This window comes from Pelodiscus sinensis, chromosome 1 (assembly GCF_049634645.1).
Source record: "Pelodiscus sinensis isolate JC-2024 chromosome 1, ASM4963464v1, whole genome shotgun sequence".
NCBI classification, from domain to species: domain Eukaryota; kingdom Metazoa; phylum Chordata; order Testudines; family Trionychidae; genus Pelodiscus; species Pelodiscus sinensis.
Genome location: NC_134711.1, coordinates 208,728,393 through 208,744,846, shown reverse-complemented (window position 1 = coordinate 208,744,846; position 16,454 = coordinate 208,728,393). Strand labels below are relative to the sequence as shown.

The 16,454-nt window shown below is 38.3% G+C and overlaps 1 protein-coding gene across 8 annotated transcripts in view; it reads right to left on the bottom strand.

Moving 5' to 3' along the window:
- SH3KBP1 (SH3 domain containing kinase binding protein 1) overlaps positions 1-16,454 on the bottom strand; it is a 328,394-nt gene that overhangs the window by 9,585 nt on the left and 302,355 nt on the right. For all 8 annotated transcript variants that reach the window (XM_075913646.1, XM_075913587.1, XM_075913595.1 and 5 more), the window contains 4 exons: positions 9,996-10,105; positions 6,176-6,301; positions 2,331-2,602; positions 1,303-1,366 (listed from right to left, as the gene is read on the bottom strand). In XM_075913646.1, coding sequence (XP_075769761.1) covers positions 1,303-1,366; positions 2,331-2,602; positions 6,176-6,301; positions 9,996-10,105 — 572 coding nt within the window. The remainder of the gene's footprint in view (positions 1-1,302; positions 1,367-2,330; positions 2,603-6,175; positions 6,302-9,995; positions 10,106-16,454) is intronic.

Sequence of the window (16,454 nt, the reverse complement as noted above, 5' to 3'; positions counted from 1 at the left end):
TAGAAAATGAACCTAACCTAATATGGTTAAGTCCCATGTTAAGATTAAGCCTAATCTGGTTTAATTTAGACTGGTTTAGTTAAATCAATGCAACTTGTGTGTGCGAGTGGACTCTCATAGCTATTTAAAACTCATATCAGTTTAGCTCTCAAGCTCAACCAATATAAGCTACGTTAAACTGATATATGAATGTCCACACACATTATAATTTTTTTTAAAAAAAAAATCACACTTTTAGTTATTTCAGATCAGCTCTGTATTTAGACAAACTTAGTTATATCCTGGAGAACTGGAATCCAGAACTCTAAATGGTATTAACTGCTAGGCCAATCCAATAATTTCTATAGAAAACTGATTAACCTTAGTTAAATTGACTATTAACGATTAAAAACTATGGTATCTGACAAATTTCCCTATGCAGAAAAAAATATTCAGAAGGTCCCAGTTCTGCCATGCTTACAAGTGTTGAACAGTATGTTACTAAGTAAGAACAGCCCATTGAAATTAAGTTTTGATTTTCTATCACCAGTATAACAAATACAGAGTAAACAAAGGTCTCAAAGTAAAAGCAAAAATATCAAAATGATGACATTGATCAACTTGCTTTATATCTATAAATAATGAAAAGTAGTTTGAAAGTTACATTATATTTGATGTAGTATATTTGATGGTCCAAATAATGGCTCTGTTCTGCTACCTTCACTCCTTAAATGACTAAATTAATAGGATGACTCAGTACTGAATGTTAAAGAAGCAGGACCTGGATTCTTAAATATTTTTTTTTATTAATCTTGACACTTTTTTAGAACTAGTAGAATTGTGTGCAAGAGAAAGAGCCTAATTTGGTTAGCTGAAATTAACTTTTCAAATAAAGTAAGACCAATTCTTAAATAAAAAGTAATTCGCAGATTATAAGTCACATTTAAAAATAAATTCCTTCATTCCTTTATGAATATCCATTTAGATGATTAAAGTTAAAACATTTAAAAACAGATTTCACTTTTCACTGCTAAACTATCTATTTTTTCCTATTTCACTCCACTTAGTCAATAAAAACAGACTATTCAGATTCGAGATATTGCATGAATATATGAAAACTAACACAATGCAACAGCAGCTACACTGCAAACTCTGCAAGGGGAATATACGTTTGTTCATATACATATCTTTGAATTCTTTTTTACATTAACAGAATGTATTTATTTTAAGTGTTAGAAGAGCTAGCTTGCCCTAAGTTTGAGGCTAAATTTGACTTGCCAACATTCGTGTTAAGTTTGCTCCAGACATATAAGATTCAAATACCTGTAATCGTAGACGGATTTTTTTCTCTTCATCTAATTCAGACAACAACTGTTTAATCTCTTTTCTATTAAAAAAATGGAAAAATTAAAAAGGTTCATATTAAAATAAATGTTAATTACCTCTGAACCATTTCCCACCCCCCACACACCGACCAGTTGTTGTATTTTCTGAATAATGATCTAGCAAAGCATGTATATCCTAAAAACCTTTTGCATTATTTAATTTAAAACATGTAATAAACAGGACTGACTTCATTTATGCTTTTGGAAAACAGCTGTGTGGCAGATGAACATTTTTGTTCAACTGACATAAATAGCACTGTTTATGGATAACAAAGAAGCCAATGAATGCTTAAGGAATAAGGGTTCCCATTATAATAAAAGTTCTGTGTTTACAGGTTTAGTTCTTTGGCCACAAAAACTTGCTCCGGGCAGGAACATCATTACTGACTCAGTTCCCAATTAAATTTTTTGTATATGATGATAGAAAATTTGGATCAGTCCATTGGCAGGTTACAGGAATTGGTAAGAAACTATCACATGTGTAAACTGTTTTAAAGCTGTTTAACACTGCACTATTTAAACTTCATCATAACATAGATCTTTCCTAAGTGTAGGTCACCAAATAATGGTCTGTTGTCCAGGGGCTGTGATAAAGGGACAAGGAATCGTTTCTGACCTCTGGAAGGCAGTGTGAGATTATTTAGATGAGAAAGTTTTGTGCCTGCTTTGTGCCAGGCCTGTGCTCTGAGCCAGGCCTGTGATCTGAACAAAATAAATCTTAGAAACTAGGTGAGAAAATCTTTTATTGAACCAACTTCTCTTGGTAAGAGAGACGCTGTAACAAACTATCTGAATAACCATTTCAGTGCTTTAACATTTCTCTCAACATCTACTTGTTCTTTATGAAATCCATTTTTGTGACAAAATGATCAAAGAATTTCACACACAAACACATGTATTATATGGGAAACATTAGTACAAAGCACAGTAAAATACTTAGAATGGAAGCTAGTTTCTAATGCTTACTTTTGCTGATCTTTCATTGTTTCAACGATAGTTCTTAGCTCCTTCACTTGTGTTCTCAGCTCCTCCAAGGCTGCCAGACCCTGGCTTGAGTGCTCAGTCTTTGGCTTTCCTTCAGTACTGAACAAAGATGGGGAATTTGACCTATGGCCTGTTGTTCCCACAGAAACTGAATGAAGTGCAGGTGAAGATGAGGAAGATAATGATGCTTGTACATTACTCCCACTAGTCAAACCCCCTGGCTTTGGAGGCAACGATGTTTTATTATCAGACACCTGTTAACAAAAACAATGAACATTCAGTTGCCAGTGATAAAAAGCTTTGGTTTCCTGAAATGGAGACATCTCTCCATATTACCTATATTTAACTGCGCTATAGTCATACTGATGGGATTGGTTAGAACCAGATGCTTGAATATTGCATATCAGATATGATATGCCACTGTCACTCAAATCTGTCTTTCTGAACAGCCACAATATCAAAATTGGAGCCTGCCAGAGACCCTCAGTCCATCACAGAGATGTTTTCCATCAGTATTGTTACAACTGACCAGGAAAACAAAGTCTAGGTCACCAATAAGACAGGCATAAGAATGAGAAAAACAGAAAATTTACATTTTTATTCAGAAAACACAAGCAATTCTCCAACAAAATTAAGTGACTGATGCACATTGTTTCACACTTTATTATAAGTCAGAATACAGTTGGCCAAGCTGGCCTTTTTCTATGAGAATGGAATTTGTGCCATGCAGAGAAACCAAGTAAGATTTCTTGCAATATCAAATCAGTTCTGATTTTCAACTAGTAAATGAAAGATTCTGTCTGAAAGATTCATGAAACATGTTTAAAGAAAAATAAATGTTACTGTATCCATACTGTTACTTAGAGCAATATACTCCTCAAATATCCCAGACTATTCTCCATCAGAATACATATATAACATACTGTAGGAAGTAATCATCTATCAGTGAGAAATAGAATATATTCAACGACTTTAAAAGATTGAGTAACCTTTAAACCGAGTCTCTGCTCATGTCTACATCTCCACATTTCCATACAAGAATTCTGGGTCTTGGAAGTTTCATTGTCTTAGTCCACCTATATAGAGATACTTATATGGGCCCACATCACTGAAGTGTCTGACTTCAAGTTAGACTAAAACTTGTCATGCCAAAATATCAATGATGATGTTGGCACTATTCTGGAAATAGACTGATTAAAATGCTGCCCAGAGCAGAGGGAACAATACAGAAAGTATTCTTTTAGTAACACCATGACAAAGGTATTTTCTAAAATATCGAATCTATATTTGCGTGTGTGAAGATAGTGCCTAGAGAGCCCATTGTGCAAGGTACTGTACAAACATAGTAAAATTTCTTGACCCCGAAAAATGTACAGTGTAAGGCTTGAGCTACACACAATTTGTATACCAATTTACTTAAGATAGGGTGTGATTTTATATTGATAGTTAGAGTAGTATAAACTTGTGAGAAGGATGAAGTGTGTCAAAAAAGTGCTTATTCACCTATATACAGCTTATTCCAGTAAATTTATATTTGTTTCTAAATTGATTCAGTGAAAGTGGTGCAAAAATGTGTACACGCAACCCCTTGGCAGATAAGACAGAGTGGAAGAGGAAAGAGAAACATAGGCAGAAAGTGACTTGCACAAGGTGTCTCAAAAGATTTTGGTAGCGCAGGGATTAAAACCCATATTCCTGGTCCAATATATTATCCACCAGACTATGTTTTTCTTTCTATAAGTGTGCTTCATACATTTAGGATTCAGTAAACAGAATATAACACTTTTTTTAAAGTTCAATGAAAGCTGGTGCTTAAAACCTTGACTATAATTCTCTGTGATGGCTACTCTCTTGTAATGTTTAGCTATAGCAATAAGCTAGTTTAGAGCAGGAGATACAGGTGTCTGTATTTATTAACAACATGGTTCAATTTTCTCTAAATTACTGTGATGATATATTATTAATATGACATGTTTTATAGCAACAACTGTTCACCTTCCAGTAAAATATGAAATGGCTTAGAACTCAATGATCTCATTCTCTCTTCCTTTTAGATTTAATTCTAGCTTTTTGATGGCTTTTGTTCTTGAGTTCTGCCTGTCCACAAGATATTCCTAATAGGGATTCATAACCTCTTGAATATGTTCCTAATGAGTCAGCAATTGCTGGAGTTTGACATGGTGCAAGACTTACCTTTTTGGCTGGGCTTTTGACTGACTGGGGAACCATAGCTGATGCAGATAATTGGGTCATTTGGGTGGATGAAACCTTGACTAAGGATCAATATTTAATAATAATAAATAATACATTGTAAAGATTTTTCCTTAAAGAAAATACTATACTTAGAGAATTCTGCACCTCTGTGTACTGCACAAATTGTGCAGAATTCCATATTTCTCCTGAAGACTTGGGGCTGCAGAGCTTCTGGCCGCCACTAGGGGTACGTCTAGACTACATGCCTCTGGCGACAGAGGCATGTAGATTAGGCTACCAGGCATAGGAAAATGAAGCGGCTATTTAAATAATCGCCGCTTCATTTAAATTTAAATGGCTGCCACGCTGAGCCGATCAGCTGTTTGTCAGCTCACTGCGGTAGTCTGGACGCTCCGCGGTTGACATCAAAGGCATTTGTCAACCTCCCAGGTATGCCTCCTGGGATGAGGTTTAACTGGGAGGTCGACAAATGCCTTTGATGTCGACCGCGGAGCGTCCAGACTACCGCGCTGAGCTGACAAACAGCTGATCGGCTCAGCGCGGCAGCCATTTAAATTTAAATGAAGTGGAGATTATTTAAATAGCTGCTTCATTTTCCTATGCCAGGTAGCCTAATCTACATGCCTCTGTCGCCAGAGGCATGTAATCTAGACGTACCCTAAGAGAGCCCACCTGACAGTGAGGTGAGAGCTCAGCCCTGGAGGGATAGAGGCTGATGCTTTGGCTGCCTGGCTTGATCCTCATCTTGCAGGGATGGGAAAAGGCACAGGATGCCCCACTCTGGCAACCACAGAAGAAAGGCAACAACATTGTGGTGGAACAGTAAAGAAGCCAGAGGAAAGAAAAGGCCTGGGAGGAGGGTGCAGGTGTCGGGAGGAAGGAGGTTTCAGAAAAGTGGGTACAAGTGACTGGGCTGTATGGGGAGGGGGAGCGTGGGTGTCTGACCCCTCCCCCCAACCTCAGACTGGAACTGGGTTGTCACAGGGTTTCTTTAACGCTGAACTTCTGGGAGAATCATTTTTATTGTGTGCATTGCTGACATACTTTTTGATAGGGATTTTGAAATAAATTACCAAAATAACTGAAATAGGAATGATTATCTTGTTGTTGTTTGACAAATAAAATATGTACAATTTTACAAAAATATTGTGCAAAGAATGTTCAATTCTTCCAGGAGTAAATGTTACAGAGGTAAGCAGTATAAAACCCCTAATGAGTATATAGAAAGGGAAATAAAGTACAGAGAGGTTCAGTAATTTTTCTAAGTTCAAACAGAATTCATAATAGACATTAGAAAAGTTTGTGATTCAGTAATACTGCTTCAGGATATGATTTTTGCAACATTTTTATAATAGCAAAAGCCCTAGAATAGATGCAATAATACCATAAAAAAAGTGTTGCTAGTACACCTTATTCTGATCATTGAGCTGGTATAAGGATTTTGCCACAATAAACTGTATCTGCAGTGGAAGAGGTTGCATTTCACTGTAAGTACCCTGAGTTGCCCAGTTACTGAGATGATGGGTACCATGAAATAAATAAAAGAAAAGAATGCATGTATATGACAATAAACTAGAAAATGCAGCGTAATCAAACCATCCCAATTAACTTACTTGTGATATTGTAACAGTCTTTGTTTTCTTTGACACTTCAGTTGCTTTGTGTATAATGGACACGTGTTCTTCCTTTTCCTCTTCAGGGCTTGGTGAGTCAAAGAAATCAGGACTTGAAAGGGACGACTATGTAGGCAAAAAAACAAAACCCCCAACAACACTCAGATATTTTCATTCAAGACTATTTTTTAAAGTAGAAAATTCTATATCAAATAATAATTAAACATATAAAAAAGTCATCATACAAGACAACTTATAACTCAAAAGAAAAATTTCAAAGATTTGTTTGAATTAATTCCTTTTTAAAAGGGTAGCAAATAGAGCAATATTGAAATAACATATGCATAGGACTAGATTGCAATTTAAAGTCACTCTTCATATAGGAGAGGGTGCACAGCACCATCGTGTTCCCAGAAGAATTTTAGTTTAATGAGCCAGAATTTCCCAGAGGCTAACAAGGTATATATGCTACTGTTACTTCATTTCCACCACACTGGGAAAGGCTTCATTTGCCTTACACAACCACAGACCTCACTCTACTGCGTTTGGGGAGGTTAGTGCTGTTATCCACACACACCACCTGCATTCCATAGCCGCATTGTGCCTGGCCTCTGTGTAGGAATATGAAGAGATGAAAGCTCATTGCATCCTTTACCCCATAACCTCACACACAGTCAGTCACAAACTGTGACTTGGATTTAGTTTAAGTAATGGAACCTTTCTTTTTTGTTCTTTTGTAATTTACACGCTGATCCATTCACACGTTCCTTCCACTTTATTTTTCTGGCATGTGAACATGAGACATTATTGTTAGCAACAGCATACTCTTATTTAGACTTCCCAACAATAAAAGAGAGAGAATTATACACAAAAAGTTTCAGCATTTCCACATTATCAAATCTTTGCTTTTTAAAACAACAAAATTATAGTGATCATATATTGGAAGCAGAGCACAATTTGATCTCTAGAACAGATTCAGAGACATTAGAATTATTTGCTTGAAAAGCTTTTGTGGACTGGTATTTACTGGCTCACTCAACCTTTTATTTTGAGATTAAATATAATCTAGCACAACATGCTTGAAAGGCGGTGAGTCTGGGGCACTGGCAGTTTCACGACAGAGGAAGAGCCTTTGGCTCACCAAGATTTGGATTTGCCCTATGTAGCTAGCTCATCAGAAAATGTAACTGAATATGACTGCCATTGGTAATTAGGTAATTAAAGCCTTACTACTAGTTATGGCCGAAGATTAAAATGGTTTTGCTCATTTTAACTTTAATTCAGCTTTATCCTATCACCTTTAAAAAAAATGGAGTGAAATAACCAATGTAATTTAACAACTGATTCTTTGCCATTGGACAGGAGTGGTGCCAAAATAATAAAAGGAAGAAACTGAGGGACTCCCATAACTGTAACAGCGTTGGGCCCCTATCAAACATAATTGGGCTCTGATACATAGCTTGGTCCTCTGGGTTACTAACTGTTGGATTTAAGAAAAAACAAATACATCATATAGAGCTAAGAGCTGCTTATATATGTCTTATAACAGAATTGAACAGGATGTATCCATAGTTGTTAGGGTGCCTTTTATCACTGTGAGTACTTGCACAATAAGGGCATGTCTACACTGCACATTTATTTCAGAATAAGCTATTTCGGAAGAAATACTCCAAAATAGCTTATTTCTAAATAGCACGTCTACACTACGGGGAAGCCTCAAAATTAGTGCAAGGCAGGCTCCCCTAATGTGGACATGCTACCTCGATTTAAAGCCCTAGAAAGACCCAGAGAGTAATTACTTAGAATGGCCCTGGTGAGGAACTATTTCAAAATAGCAGCAGTGGAGCGTCCACACTTCCAGTATTTCAAAATACAGTAAAACTCCAGTTGTCCGGCATCCAGTGGCCCCGGCACTCTTGATAGTCCGGCACCAACTGGAACCTGGAAGTGCTCCAGCCAGCTGGACAATTGGAGCTGCTCTGCCCCCGGCTTCCCAAAGTCCACCGCTGGTCAGTTTCAGTAGTGGTGGACTTGGAGAAGCCCTGGAGCAGAGCACCCTAGCTGCTCTGCCCCCCAGCTTCTCCAAGTCCAGCGGCGGAGTTGGGGAAGCCGGGGGCAGAGCAGCTGGAGTACTGCCGGGTTGGTCCCGCAGCACCGCTCAGGTGAGGGGCGGCGCTATGGGACCAACCCAACTGAAACTGACCAGTGGCTGACTTGGGGAAGCCGGGGGCAGAGCACCCCAGCTGCTCTGCCCCCGGCTTCCCAAAGTCCTCCACCGGTCAACAGCGGCTGACTTGGGGAAGCCGGGGGCAGAGCAGCTGGGGTGCTGCCGGGTTGGTCCGGCACCCTCTGGGTCCTAAAGGTGCCAGATTATCGGAAGTTTACTGTAGCTATTTCAGAAGAGGCGTTATTCCTTGTGGAATGAGGTTTACAGAAGCTGGAATAAGCTGTCTATTATTTCAAATTTATTTTGAAATAATGGAATTGCTGTGTAGACACATCTTAAGTGATAAGTGAAAGAGACTGTTATTTGGAAATCACATTATTATATGTCATTCTTATAAATGAAAAAATCATGTGCAGCTACAGAAATTTTCTGTTCTCCTTCTTGTTCTGTCCTTTCAATTCCATCTTTTCCTGTCTTTAATTTTCTTTTTAAATTTTCTTTAATTGTTGTTACTGAACTTATCTGACTGTACACTATACCAATCAAATGTTTAATATTTGAAGATGTCAGGGAGTGTCTTTTGATTTTTCAGCTCTATTAAACAGTGACCATGGGCACAACCAACAGATCATTTAGATTCCTTCACCTGAGAGATACAATTTATTAAGTCATAATTGATGTTCAAGTGGGTTATAAGACATAGAGCATTCTGTCTATTGCCCCTTTCTATTTCTTTCTTGTGGTGAAAAAGAGAGGTGAGTTTCATCACAGTAACTATGAGCCAAAAATAACAGCTCTTCTAGAAGAGACAGTAAAATATGAGAGAAAAAAAACCCATTCAAACAACTTGTAGGTGCCTGGACAATTACATTTAAACGCATGGTTCAATGTGCAGAAGCACTGCAACTGCCATATTATTATGGTACCATGCTATATAAAGTGTGTGTGTCATTTATGAGTTCCTTATATGAGGCTCACACAAAGAAATTCCCTTTAGTCTGTGACACTCTCTAGTTTCCAGGGATGTAGATGTTTGCAAACAGGAAAGATGAGGGATTTTGGTATATTTATTTGATTTACCATTTAAATAAAAATGTTTTCTTGTAATCATAATAATCAAGGAAGAATGTAACACCTTTTGGCAAACAACTAGCACATGCAATTCACTTTGCTTGAAATGTTGATACTTTGTTCCGGTGTATTTTATTGCCAATATAGCACCGAATTCAACTTGTATAATCTGACAGTTGGGGTCAGTTAAAAAACCTCCTTAAAAGACCAAGGAAAAATTCTCCTTGGGAAAATGTTTAGCAAGTACTTAACACCTAGAGTGCAATCTAGTCGATTCCAATAATTCTCATGAACTATTTTTTATTAGCTCCAATCATGCTTGGCAGGGATGATCTAGTTGTGTCTCCAGAGTAGGTAAAACTTTTTGGCAGGGAAATTTTTAAAAATTATATTTAAAATCATGGCAGAATTTTTAAAAAGGGCTCCCTGAAAAGCACTTCCAGCACCTCATTAATACGAGTGACGCAGCTGAGTAAGCATAAATGAAAGGACTGAACAACACAGATACTTACCAAGAAAAGGAAAAGGAAAAGAAATTCAGAAAATAATTTTAAAAGAAAAGGAAGAAAAAAATGAACGTACAGATGTGAGTGACTGGGATGGAGGTCGTCTGCCAGTAGCTCTTGGTCTGGTTGTAGTTGGATGACTGAGCTTCTCAGCAACTGGTACTACAGAGTCAAAACCTTCCAGATCTTAAAAACAAAAATCACATAGAGAATGAGTCTCAGAATTGACTCAAAGAGAAACAAAATGAATTTATCTTAAATACAAAACCAAACTTCTGCCTTGGTATATCCCAAAGAAATTAAGTCCCTGTTGCATCATGTAGATTCTGTTACTTTTTCAGAATGTAGCTAACCCTGTGTTTTTTTTAAACCCAGAGCAACTGAAATCTAGGCACTTTTAGCTTGTGCCATGCATGCTTGCTTGCTTTTTTGGATCAGTTATAATCCAGCATGGAAAGAGTACACAAGCCTTTTTTTTTTTTTTTGGCCTAGCAGAGTAGTTAAAACTGAATGACAGAACTGTCCCAGTTATGTGAAACATAAAATGCAGCTGTAAAATTACCTTATTGCTGCTAGAAAGGCTAATCATTTTTCTCTTGAGAAATTTGAGGCAGAAAATAGTATGCATATTCTCCCAACATCTGTATCGCTAATTTTAAATCTGCACTACAGCATTTGATAACGATCACTAATTGACAGTTATCATTAGACCAGATTTAATAACAATTAAAAGAAAACATCTCAGACTCCTAAAACATTATAGGACCCAGAATAAGTAGACTCAGAAATGGGAACCTGGCTTAGCTTTATGTGACGTGAAACACATTGATAGAGTGTTTACTGAATTCAGCTACATGCTAGTACTGAGGGAGGTGTATGACACTTCAAAGAATATTACTGCTCTTGAACTCATTTGAATCAGATGGAATAACATCACTCTTTTATTTTATAAACAACACCTCGACTATGAACCAAAGTCTGCAAATCCTTCATTATATATATATATATAAAAGAGTTAAATGGGATTGGTATTCAGACCTAGTAAAAGAGCAATTAATCTTCTGCAGCTCAAGCTATGTTGATATAATACACAAGGGTAATCCTCTTAAAATGACAGATAATAGAAAATTAAGACCCATTACATGGATAAACTATTTCACATGAAGTAGAAAGGCCAAAATGATTTCAGGTACTCAGAGATTTGGTGACTAGAAGTTAAATGGTATTTAGATTTTAAACTGTGTATCTCTGGTTCAGGAATATTACTCCAGAATCCCCGAGAAGGTATGTACACTACTTTTAATAACCTTTTTGGAGTGTAAAGATTATTCTCCTCACAGTTTTACAACAACTTAGGAACAACTCTTCCTACGCTCAACAAATAACCACCCACCTCTAATGAATATGCCTCGTCTAGCACATCTGTTGTTGGATCTTGTAATCTACATGCAAGTCTTGCCACTGTGGCATGTTATACATTCTGACACTTAGGATCTGACAGTCTATAGTTACAAGTTCATCTTTGCAAGGTCAGGTGATGCAATGGGCCACCGTGAAAGAGATTATATTAAACTTTAAAGGTCCAACCAACCAGAATATATCTGAAATCACTCCTTTGCCCACTAGTGTTGCTTTTTGTTAGGTGTAATTTATTTTATCTGGAAATCTTAGTTCAAATGTGGCATCTGAATTTCAGCAATGCCTCACTTCAATCCAGTTTTCCAGCTGAAGGGAATGAGGCACAATGAAGTTAAGTGACTTGCCTAAAATCACACAGTTAATGAGTTGCCCAACTTGAATTAGAACCAATGACATATATTTTAACCACTATACACAACTCTGCCTAAAGATTTAAAGATAGGGAATAAAAGTAAATTCTGACCCTCTTGATTCTAGGGATGTAACAGTGTAATTGATTAACTGATAAGCAAATTCTTATTGGATAATGCTATTACATGTATTCCCCGACCCCTCCAGTAAATTTTTTAGCAGGCTGGCCAGCAGCCCAGTTCAGTCGCAGCTTGTGGTGGATCTGGGATTTACCCTTACCCTTGCTGCGGCTCTGCATTTAAAGCACATTAGGAGCCGCGTGGGAAGGCAGCCCAGCTCAGTTCCAGTTCACGTGGGATCTGGGACATACCCCCACTGCAGCTCTGCATTTAAAGTGTAGTAGGAGCTGGGTGGGCAGGCAGTCTGGCTCTGTTCTGGCTCATGATGGGTCTGGGAGCTCAGACCCACTGCAAAACAGTGGCTGCTCCCACCCTGCACTGCTGCCTCTGTATCTGAGGCAGCAGCATAGGGCAACAGGCAGCCAGTCTGCAAGAGGAGCTGTTTTTTTTAAACTGGCTCCCCTTGCAAACCAGCTCCTGCCTGGCACCCCATTCTGCTGCCTCTGATACAGAGGCAGCAGCGTGGAGTGGGAGGGGGCTCCTCGGGATTGGGGCCGGATTACACTGGCTGCCAGCCCCGCCCCAGGGACTACAGAATAGTCGACTAACCAATAAGAACTCATGAGGTTAATCGACTAGTCAATTACCGGTAACCAATATTTAACATCCCTATTTGACTCCTCTCTTGTCCACCACTGAACTAAGAAAATACACCGACAGCTTCACTGTAATAAGTGTCCTCTGTCTTGTAACTTCTGGCCAAAGCTCCACTGTTTTCTCTCTCTCTCTCTCTCTCTCTCTTTTTTTGTCTTATAAAAGATAATTATCTACTACAGGTAACTAACTGGACTGTCATATAAATCAATCAAGGAAAAAGGGTGACATTAATTCAAAGTTGTGGTTAGATATAAAAGGATTGATGAAATCAGCACTTTTCCTTTTTTAAATGTAATATTGATGATCTTACCCATGAATTATTATCAGATGAAATCATCAAATGATTTAATTTCTTAACTAAAAACTAGCTAACAACAAATATACAAATAAACAACTGTACTAATGTTGTTTCACTACTGAGGATCATAACATATTAGACTTCATGAGGCACAGGGAGGAACCTAAGGAACTGTTCTGGTCTGGTCTATGTGATAAGGCAGCCCCACGCAGGGTGCACTCCTACAGCAGGCTGTGGCACGACACATGCACCCGCCTCAGTTTCCCACCTTCAGAGTCCCCCACAGATAGTCTAAACCAAGTCTTTTTTAGTACAGTGGGCCCTTGCAGAGTTGACAGATTACAAAATAATGCTCTGAGAACATAAACCATAGCAAAATAGGTTCCAATACCAAGTCCCACATCCATGGTCCAAAAAGAACATCAAATAGAGCTCTTGTATCCTACATCATGCCCTAGCTGTCCAGCATGGCTCTGGTGTGTCTCATCATGCCTCACTCACAACCTTCTGTTTCTCTCCCCTTGCAACTCTCTGGCTCAGAGAACTAGCAGGCCTCACATCACCTTCTTCTGCTTTCATCTTCTCTCTGGCCATGGCTTTCTGCCTCAGGAAGGATAGCAAGCTAGCACCTCCATGGGGTCCCCAGCCTTTCAGTATCCTGGATTAGGCAAAGTAGCCAACTAGCCACTTCACTGGATCCTGCCTTGAGCCTTTTTCAGCCTGCTGGCACTGGCTCTTGAAGTAGGCCAGTCCCACCACTCACTTCCTGATAATCCCTCCCTCTTAACAGGGAGGCCTACAGAGAGTTTTCTGCTCTCTATAGCTTTCCCAAGACAACGCTTCCAATCTCTTAACTTCCAGACCTCCCTCTTTCTCAGTGGATCTCAGCTTCCCCATCCCCCATATTCTCTCTTACCATTTATAACCCCAGATACTGACCTTCTCCCAATTGGCCAAACTAGGAGCATCTGCACTGAAACCACACTACACCTGGTCTAGTTTCATTTACTGGGGCCAGCCACTAATACTATGCTAATTTAGCACAATCTTCCTTGAAATGTTCTGCTTGCTGTCCAAGAATAGTTGGTATGACCTCACCCTTTCAGTTAAAATGAAAAACATCAGTGCAAGAAATGTTCCCAGGTATACAGATTAAACCTCTCCAGTCTGGCACCATGAGGAACTGACCAGTGCCGAACTACAGAATTAGCTGGACCACAAGAGATCAATTTGTCTAGCAGCACTACCAACACTTCCACTGCTTACTGGGCTCTTAGAAGACATTTAGAGGTAAATTAGAACTAAATAACGGTATGGAACACCGAGAGCCAGGACTAGTAGCTGTAAACAAACTTTACAAGATCACATGAAACTTGGCCATACCCATGATAAGTGGACACCCAGCTAATTAAAATCATGCCGGACCATGGATGTTACTGGACCAGAGAGGTTCAATCTGTATTAGCACAGTAGGCGTCTTCCCATTACAGTATCTTTAGGGACTATGAGGGTGGTGGGGGTGGTTCAAAAATGGTATTGCTTTCAAAACAGATCCTCGTGGGAAAAAAATGGGATACAAGTTTTCAGCTTGGAAGGGATTTTTTCTCCTCAAAAAGGGACAAAAAAAGTTAAGCCATTTTACCAAGTTGTCAAGAAATAGGCTATGGTTTTAAGCTTGTTTCAAAACGGTTTTGATTGTTTTTTTCCTTCTTCTTTCGATTAAGTATCTTTGTTGTTTTGGAAGAATAAAACAAAGTGATTTTCGCTTGAAAATTAATAATGAAAAGTGATCAATGGATAGAAGAATCAGTATTTTATTGTACTGAAATCTTAAAAGATAATAAGCATGAGAAATCCATATATGCTTGATGAGATAGAGATTAATGAAATATGTTGCATGTTAATTAATGCAAATTCAGTAAATACAGGTAATAATTAAAAAATTAAGAATCTAAGTATTGTTGAGGACTTTGAGTAAACCAAGATTATTATCTATGTATTTCTTTATGAAGGGCCAGATTCTCCCACTCTTTGCTCATCGTGAATAGTACTTGATTTTTGTAAGGAGTCTGCCATTGGTTTCTTATCATGAGTCAGGATAGCAGATCTCTGTCCATCATGAAATGCAGACTCACTCAATTTGAACACCAGTTGTTAACAATTCATTCAATTTTACCAGGAAGGCTTCCTGTTTCTACATCTACTGCATTTAGAATAACACAGATTGTATGTGAAACCTCTGCCAACCAAATCTCTAGTTTTGGGTGCAAGGATTTGGATACCAAAGGCACCACAATAATTAGATGATTTTCTTTTCTAAAGCAAATAGCTGCCTTTTCAGATTTTATTATGAATCTTGGATAGTTGAAAAGTGAATGCTGAAAGTTGCCATTTGGTACCCTGCTAAGCTCTGGGTCAATACTTTTATCAAGTTTTTACTTTTAAAGATTCTGAAGATGCTAAGAAAGTATTTAGAGGTAAAAAAACTGAGCTAAGTGAAAATAAATGGTTATGCTGCTTTAGACAATTTGGCACACATGGAGAGTGGTTTTCATTTCTGTTTTGCCACTTTTCCTGGCCCCTGTAAGATTAAGGAGTTAATTATTTCATGAATTATTATTATCTCCCTGATTACAATATTTACAATTCAAGACTATAGTTATGGGTAATCCTCAAAGGCTAACAAATATTACAGCTTAATGGACCCCTGCTAGTCTATTAATTTTGGCTGCTTTATATAACTGTTAGAGTACTGCATTGTGTTGGGGGATGCCAGCTGCATGTGGATTTCTCGTTTCAATATAATTCTCATTTTGCTCTCAGAGACTTTTTCTAGGTTTTACAGATGAGGTTGGCAAGGAATAAGGTGATCCAGTTATTTGCCTGAAGTCACAAAATGAGCAGATGGCTTAGCCAGGATTTATAAACAATACTATCTGTTTCATAACTCTTTCTTCAAGGGCTTTTACATATTGTGGAGTGGACTGTATCTTATTAGGGAAACTATTCCATTGCCACTACCTCTCCCATCCAAAATCACAGTGATGCCCCCTTTCATTTATGAATGTATATCAGTACTGTCTAGCAACTAGATATTAATTAAATGAAAAAAGCTTATCAGTCTATTTGTAACTGTCTTTCCATGCAATTTACTATGAGGAAAAAAGGAGTATGGCTAGCAGCACATGCCAGCTATCTCAATGACTCACTAGCAGGTGCTCCTAGTCTGAAAATTACTAATTTACTATATTTCAAGATCTTCTCTCCCCCCAGTTTTGATAAAAGAGCTTCCCTCTGTTACCTTATAGAAGAGCTTTTAAGAAATCTCATGCCAGTGCTACATTTTTCAGCAGCAATCAGTGAGTACTTCCGGGACACAGTCTTTCATAGAATCACAGAATCCTAGAACAGGAAGGCACCTTCAGAGGTCATCAAGTCCAGTCCCTTCCTCTCAAAGCAGGATCAAGCACCATCTAGATCATCCCTGACAGGTGTCTTTCTAACCTGCTCTTAAATATCTCTAGTGATAGATATTTCACAACCCCCCCCCCCAGTCAATTTATTCCACTTTTTAACCATCCTGACAGCTAGGAAGTTTTTCCTAATGTTCAACCTAGACCTCCTTTGCTGCCATTTAAGCCCATTGCTTCTTGTCCTAGCCTCAGATGCCAAGGAGAACAATTTTTCTCCC